Source organism: Rhinopithecus bieti, unplaced genomic scaffold, assembly GCF_001698545.2.
Source record: "Rhinopithecus bieti isolate Rb0 unplaced genomic scaffold, ASM169854v2 scaffold_1017, whole genome shotgun sequence".
Lineage (NCBI taxonomy): Eukaryota > Metazoa > Chordata > Mammalia > Primates > Cercopithecidae > Rhinopithecus > Rhinopithecus bieti.
In genome coordinates this window covers 2,559,557-2,567,452 of record NW_016803657.1, presented here as the reverse complement: position 1 = coordinate 2,567,452, position 7,896 = coordinate 2,559,557, and the positions used below count along the sequence as shown (strand labels likewise).

Below are 7,896 nucleotides of genomic sequence, written 5' to 3'. Positions count from 1 at the left end.
CGGGATGGGGCTGTCTGAGCTGGGGAGGGGACGCCGGGGAGCAGGAGACTTGGGGGTCAGGGCTGAGGGGCGGTGTCTGGAATCTGAGCTGGCCGAGGCTCTGTCTGGCCTGGTGGCTGCTGCAGGTGGCTGTTTAGCCCCACCTGGAGCCCACAGCCTCCTCGCCTCCCTGTGGCACAGGTCAGCAGCCCCCGCCCTCAGATGACCCCTTGAGGGGCTCCCAGGCCACGTGGCCAGTAGGACAGGATGCTGTCCCCAAGCCAGTGGTCTCTGAAGTAATGGGGGGGGGCCACGGACGCTCAGCAGGTGGCCCTGAGGGACCCACAGATGCGCTGCAGACGGCCCCGTCACCCCGGGAGAGGCCTGTGGATGCTCGGCAGACGGCCCCGTCACCCCAGGAGAGGCAGCACCCACTGAGGACGCGTTCAACCCCAGCCACAGAGCTGCTGCCGATGGCGGGACCTGCACGTGACCCGAGGCCCAGCAGACGGAGCCCAGGACGCGGACCCTGCAAGCCACATGCTGTCGGGGTGGGAGAGCTAGGGCAGTAGAAGAACCTGCGTCTGAGTCTGCAGGATACGGAGTTCTAGAGTGGGAGAAAGGATGGGCAACGATGGGAACCATGGACAGGGAGCGGAAGTGGGAGCGGGACCGGGGTGATGGGAACGCCCCTTTGAGCGGCCGCACATCGGTCACTGACTGCAGCTCAGTGAGGTGAAGCCACATGCATTTATTCTCCCACAGCTCTGGCGGTCAGAGCTCCAGGATGATCCCACTGGCCCAAGGCTCGGGGTGGGCAGAGCTGGTTCTGGGCTCGGGGCGGGTCCTCTGGCCTCTCCCCGGTGCTCCTGGGCTCTGGGGCCCCCTCTGGCCTCAGTTTCCATTGGCCACATCCCCTTCCCTCCTGTCCTCATGTCTCTGCCTTCCTCCCCTGTGATCGTCTGTGAGATCCTAACCACACATGGAAGGTGGCGTGTTCAGGTGCTTCGGCTCCCAGGGGATGCCTGGTTCACTTTTCTGTGGCTGTGTGGTGTGCGTGAGGCCACAGGTGGAGATGAGGGCTTGGGCTGGGCTCCCCTCAGATGAGCTTTCCTGAAACAAGAGGGGACGGCACCACCTGGACTCAGCAGTCGCGGGTGGAAGAGGGAGGAGGCCAACCTGGTCCTCCTGGGCAGCACGTGGTTGGACCCAGCTCTGCCTCTGCCCATGGCGGCTCTGGCCATGACCACCCGGGGTGGAGGGGGTCCCTGGGGGCCGGTAAAGGACAGCTGGTTGGATGTCCCACTCATCCAGGCCCTCCTCGGGCTGGCTTGGGCCAGGGTTGCAGCCATCAGCCCTGGTCCACTGTCATATCCCCTCACCAACCATCCATCATCACTGAACCACGTCCCCCATGTCCCCTCTCCCCCAGTGTCTTCCCCATCCATCTCCCCCCGTGTCTTCCCCGTCCATCTCCCCCCGTGTCTTCCCCCGTCCATCTCCCCCCGTGTCTTTCCCCCGTCCATCCTTCCCCCTTGTCTTCCCCCGGTCCATCTCCCCCGTTTGTCTTCCCCCGTCCATCTCCCCCCGTGTCCTTCCCCCGTCCATCTCCCCCGTGTCCATCTCCCCCGTGTTTCCCTCTCCCCCGTGTCCCTCTCCCCGGTGTTCCCTCTCCCCCTGTGTCCCCTTCCCCCGTGTCCCTCTCCCCCCGTGTCCCCTTCTCCCCCCGTGGTCCCCTCTTCCCCCGTGTCCCTCTCCCCCCGTGTCCCCTCTCCCCTGTCCATCTCCCTGTTCTCTCATGTCCCCCTCTCCCACCGTGTCCCCTCTCCCACCGTGTCCCCTCTCCCGTGTCGCCTCTCCCACCGTGTCCCCTCTCCCACCGTGTCCCCTCTCCCACCGTGTCCCCTCTCCCACCGTGTCCCCTCTCCCACCATGTCCCCTCTCCCCTGTCTCCATCTCCATGTCCTGTCTCCCCTGTCCACTGTCACCCCGTCCACTGTCACCCCGTCCACTGTCCCCTCATGTCCCCTCATGTCCCCTCTCATGTCCCCTCTCACATCCCCTCTCACCCATCCACGGCCACCATCTGACCCATGTCCTCTCTCTCCGTCTGTCTCCCTGTCTCCTCCATGTCCCATCTCCCCCATGTCCCATCTCCCCCATGTCCCATCTCCCCCATGTCCCATCTCTCTCATCCATGGTCACTGTCTGACTCATGTCCCCTCTCCCCCACAGGGTACCGCGAGGGCTTTCTCTGGAAGCGTGGCCGGGACAATGGGCAGTTTTTAAGCCGGAAGTTTGTGCTGACGGAACGAGAGGGTGCCCTGAAGTATTTCAACAGAAACGACGTGAGCCAGACACAGGGGTGGGGTGGGGGCCTGTCCTGGGGCAGCATCCTGGCCTCCCACGCTGGGGCCTGTGGTGGCCATGTCCATCCTCAGCTGCCCTCCCTGCTGCCCCCTCGATGGGGACACTCCAGGAGAACCAGCCTGTGACGGGCTGTGAAGCCTCTGTGTGCCGGTCCTGTGTGTCTCCCGGTCCTCTGTGTGCCGGTCCTGTGTCTCCCGGTCCTCTGTCTCCCGGTCCTCTGTCTCCCGGTCCTCTGTGTGCCAGTCCTCTGTGTCTCCCGGTCCTCTGTGTGCCAGTCCTCTGTGTCTCTTGGTCCTCTGTGTCTCCCGGTCCTCTGTGTCTCCCGGTCCTCTGTGTGTCTCCCGGTCCTCTGTGTGCCGGTCCTGTATGTCTCCCGGTCCTGTGTCTCCTGGTCCTCTGTGTCTCCCAGCCCTCGTGTCTCCCGGTCCTCTGTGTCTCCCGGTTCTCTGTGTGCCGGTCCTTGTGTCTCCCGGTCCTCTGTGTACCGGTCCTCGTGTCTGCCGATCCTCGTGTCTCCCGGTCCTCTGTTTCTCCCGGTCCTCATGTCTCCCGGTCCTCTGTTTCTCCTGGTCCTCGTGTCTCCCAGCCCTCGTGTCTCCCAGGGTGGGGCAGCTGAGGCTTTCCAGGAGCCTGGGTGGCCGGGCAGGGCCCCCTGAACTCGGGCCCAGCCGTGGGAGGGGGAGAACCTAGTCACTGGTCCCCGCTGGAGCCAGCCAGGACCCCAGAAAGCCCCCAACTTTCCTGGAGGTACCCTGGAGAGACTGGCTCGAGACAAGACAAACACATTGGCCAGAATGGCGGGGTCTCCGCCTGGTGGCCCCAGGGCCGTGGGCTGATGGTCGGAAGCACCCACCCTGAGCTGTGGTACACTGCTGTCGGGCACTGCCTGGAGGTGGGCTGGTGGCTGGGGCCTGCCCCTGTGGGAGCTGCCATGCTGTGTGGGGCCCGGGGCTGCCCCTGGGGAGGGAGGTGCAGTGTCTGATGTCAAAAGCCACCCACACAGTGTCATTGAGTCCCCATCACCCCTGGGAGGGAGATGCCAGTACCTTCTGCTTACAGACCGGGAGGCCGAGGCTCAGAGAGGTTAAGTAACTTGCCCAAAGCCACACAGCACAGCAGGTGTGCCGCCAGCACCCACAGGGTCTGCCCTTCCTGCTCCCCCGAGCTTGGATGGTGGCCCCTGTGAGGTGCTCAGACCCCACCCCTTCCCAGGCCAAGGAACCCAAGGCTGTGATGAAGATTGAGCACCTAAACGCCACCTTCCAGCCGGCCAAGATCGGCCACCCCCATGGCCTGCAGGTCACCTACCTGAAGGACAACAGCACGCGCAACATCTTCATCTACCATGAGGATGGGAAGGTGGGCGCTGGCGTGCACTCGGGCCAGGGCGGCACGGGAGGGCGGGCACTCGGGCTGAGTGGCTTGAGAGGGCGGGCATTTGGGCTGGGCAGCGTGGGAAGGCAGGCACTCAGTGAGTGCTTGGACAGTGCGGGAAGGCAGGCACTCGGACCAGGCGACATGATAAGGCGGGCACTCGGGCTGAGTGGCACGGGAGGGTGGGCACTCGGGCTGGGCGGCATGAGAAGGCAGGTGCTTGGACGTGTGGGAGGGTGGACACTCAGACTGGGTGGCACAGGAGGGCGGGCACTGGGTGGGCAGCAGGGGAAGACAGGTGCAGGAAGACAGGCTCCCTCCCGAGCCCGGGCTGCCCAGGAACCGGATCACCATGCTGTCTCTGGGGCCATCCAGCCTGCCCCCATCAGTGGGGGCTGCCAGCTCAGGCTAGAGGATCCACCACCCCCACAATGCCCACGGGGGGCCTTTGGGGGAACTGGGGTCCTATGGGGAGGAGAAGGGGACAGCAGCCAGCTCTGGGGCTGGTTTGGGCAGTGTTCCTTTGGCTGCCCTTGGCGTGGCGGTGGGGAGCGCGGGTGCACCCCTCATCTCTGGAGGGCTTGGGGGGAACCCAGATAAAACTCCCACAAAAGCTATCCTTTTGTCTTTGGGCCAGGCTGCAGGGGGCCCAGCGGTGGGTCCAGCCTCTGTTGCATTGGTTCTCGTTTCTATTTTTATCACCCGTCTATGTGCATGTGGTCTAAAGCGCTAAATTGTTCCCAAGTCTTGAGAAACAGAAGTTTGAGGCCCCTCCTAACCCCCGTTGGGAATTTGTCCCCATATCCAAAAATAACCTGCTGGTGTGGCTGCAAATTTACCCATTTTAGGCACCATCTGACAACTTCCCACGAGGAAGTAGAGGTTTCAGCTCTTTCCATGCCCTCCCACGTGCCCGTCCCTGTCCCCTGCCCACCGTGCTCCCCTGGCGTCTGCTCCTGGGGTTGTTACGGGGCTGACGTTGGATGCCTCGGAGCACGCTGCGATCCCTTTTCCCACAGCAAGCGGCTGTGTTCTCTGCTGCAGTTGACGGTGTGCTGCCATAGGCTCTCTGCAGACTTTTCTCTGGAGGCAGTCGGGCACTGGGAGCCCGTGACTCCCATGGCCTGGAGATCTCGCTCCTGCAGGCTCATCTCCTTCCCGGGTGGAGTCTTGCTGCCCGGCCCCACATCTTTTTAGTTTACTTGTTCCTTTTGGTAGAAGCGATGTGCTTGGAAGGAAAGTGGCCTGTCACCTGGCATCTTGGAACGTTCTACCTCCTGCTTGGCTTAGACTGTGGCTAGATATAGAATTCTAGGTTGGAGTTAATTTTCCTGCTAGTGCTGAAGGCTCTGCACCACAGATCCCTCCCTCCCAGTACGTCTGTCCCGGGGTTTTGAAATTCTCCAATGCCGTGCGTGTGTTGGCAAGAGTCCCTTCGTCTTTTGCTGTGCTGGGTACAGGCCCAGGGTGGCCCTTCGAATCCAGTTACTGGTTTCCATGAGGTCAGGGATTGCTTTCTTATCTAATAATTTCCTCCTTCCACTTTCTTTGTTCTCATTTCTGAAACTCCTGTTATGGAGACGTTGGCACTCTTTTTTTTTTTTTTTTTTTTGAGATGGAGTCTCGCTCTGTCGCCCAGGCTGGAGTGCAGTGGCCGGATCTCAGCTCACTGCAAGCTCCGCCTCCCGGGTTTACGCCATTCTCCTGCCTCAGCCTCCCGAGTAGCTGGGACTACAGCCGCCACCTCGCCTGGCTAGTTTTTTTGTATTTTTTAGTAGAGACGGGGTTTCACTGGGTTAGCCAGGATGGTCTCGATCTCCTGACCTCGTGATCCGCCCGTCTCGGCCTCCCAAAGTGCTGGGATTACAGGCTTGAGCCACCGCGCCCAGCCGATGTTGGCACTCTTAAGCCAGCTCATTTTGCTTCTACTTTCTGGGAGATTTCTTCAACTTTGTCTCCAACACTGTATTGAGCGTTTTGTTTCTGCTCTCATGTATTTAATTTTACAGAGAGCCTTTGGTTCTTGGAGTATTTCTTTTTTTTTTTTTGAGATTGAGTCTTGCTGTGTTGACCAGGCTGGAGGGCAATGGTGCGATCTCCGCTCACTGCAACCTCTGCCTCTCGGGTTCAAGTGATTTTCCTGCCTCAGCCTCCTGAGTAGCTGGGACTACAGGCATGTGCCACCACGCCCAGGCAACTTTTCTTTTTTTTTGAGGTGGAGTTTCACTCTTGTCTCCCAGGCTGGAGTGCAATGGTGCAGTCTCGGCTCACTGCAGCCTTTGCCTCCCAGGTTCAAGTGATTCTCTTGCCTCAGCCTCCTGAGCAGCTGGGATTACAGACATGTGCCACCACGCCCAAAAATTTTGTATTTTTTTGTAGAGATGGGGTTTCTCCATGTTGGTCAGGCTGGTCTCGAACTCCCAACCTCAGGTAATCCGCCTGCCTCGGCCTCCCAAAGTGCTGGGATTACAGGTGTGAGCCACCGCGTCCAGTCGCAATCTTTGTATTTTTAGTAGAGATGGGGTTTCACCATGTTGGTCAGGCTGGTGTCCAACTCCTGACCTCAAGTGATCCCCCCGCCTCAGCCTCCCAAAGCGCTGGGATTACAGGGGTGAGCCACCGTGCCTAGCTGAATATTCCTTTTGAAACGCTGTTTTGGTTTGATTGTGGTATCTTACTAATGTTAATTTTGAAGCTTGCTTATCCCTGAAAATGTTTTTGTCTTCTAAGTGGCTGCCGGCCTGATCTGCTGGGTTCCCTGTGAGAAATCTTTCCCAGATATCCCGGAATCTGGGCAGGCCAGATCCTCCAAAGATAAATCCCCCGCCCAGGCAGACGCGCTTGGCCCCCAGCGGTGGGAGCTGAGGGAGTTTGGGCTGCAGCCTGCAGGGTCACAGAGCTCCCTGGAGTGCACCAGGCATGTCCCGTCTGCCCGGAGCCCCCGAGAGTCGGCTCCATGTCCTGCTGGGGGAAAAGGGACGAGCTTCCAACCAGTTCTCCTGCTTAGAGCGCCCTCCATTTCCGGGGACCTGGAGCGGTGGATTCCCAAGGCCTCTGGGGCAGTGCGGTGTGGACCGGTTCAGCTTCCTCTACCCGGAGGGAGGGTGGGGCCAAATGGGATGGGGCGGGCCGGAGGAACGGGGTGGGAGGGGAAGGAGGGGAGGCTCGTTGGGTGGTGTGGGTGTGGCAGGTGGGCGTGGCCTAGGAGGAAGGGCCACAGGAGAAAGCAGGGCTAGAGGCCTTTGAGGGGCAGTCTTGGGGTGGGCGGGTCTTTGCTGGGTGGGGCTACTGGGAGAGGGCAGGGCAATCCCACTGCTGTGGGAGGAGCCTGGGGCTGTACCATCCTCCAGCTGGTGCTGGACCGGGTGTCAGCTGGAGAAGCTGTGACTGGATTGGTCCAGTGCTGGGGGCTTTGCCTGCGGGACGAAACTCAAGGCCAAAGGGGCTGGGGGAGAAGCCTAAGGGGGCATGAGAGAAGGGAAGAGGGATGGGGCTCCCTGGTTCTTCCCGGCCCTTCCTGGCCAGGAGAGGGTGGAGCCAAGAGTGGAGATGGGCACCTTTCCTGAGGTCACCAGCTCCAGGCTATAGCCTGGACAGGAGGCCCGGGGCTCAGGACTCAGGGTATAAGGTCATGGGGCCAGGGGTCTGGGTAGACCCCAGGAGGGGCGCAGGGTCTGGGGGCAGGGGACAGCCAGGCTGAGGTCGGGACCCCAAGGGCACCTGATGTGGGGCTGGGTGCCAGGCCTGGTCCATGGGCCCTCTGTCCTAGGGTGCTGGCCCACTCCATGGTCTCCAGAGGACCAGGTCAGCTCCCTGGAGAGCAGTTCTGCCCTCTGCCCACTCTTGGTAGGGGGCACAGCTCCAAGAGTGTTTATAAACAGATGAGCCTCCCTTCCCCCGTCATCCCAAGACTTGCATGAGCTACAAAATAAGGATCTTCATAAAAATAGCACCATCTGAAAGGAAGGCAGGCTGGCCCAGGCCCCAGCAGAGCCAGGGCCACAGGGTGAGCTTGGATGGCAGCCCTAGACCCCGTCCAGTCCCAGACCCCGTCCAGTCCCAGACCCCGTCCAGTCCCAGACCCCAGCAGAGCCAGGGCCACAGGGTGAGCTTGGATGGCAGCCCTAGACCCCGTCCAGCCCCAGACCCCGTCCAGCCCCAGACCCCGTCCAG

The 7,896-nt window shown here is 61.3% G+C and overlaps 1 protein-coding gene across 1 annotated transcript in view; it reads left to right on the top strand.

Annotated features, from left to right (window-relative positions):
• The first annotated feature begins 1,989 nt into the window (after positions 1-1,989).
• Positions 1,990-7,896, top strand: part of ADAP1 (ArfGAP with dual PH domains 1) — a 10,804-nt gene continuing 4,897 nt past the window's right edge. The window contains exons 1-2 of the mRNA XM_017894178.1: positions 1,990-2,327; positions 3,562-3,708. Coding sequence (XP_017749667.1) covers positions 2,073-2,327; positions 3,562-3,708 — 402 coding nt within the window. The 5' untranslated portion in view covers positions 1,990-2,072. The remainder of the gene's footprint in view (positions 2,328-3,561; positions 3,709-7,896) is intronic.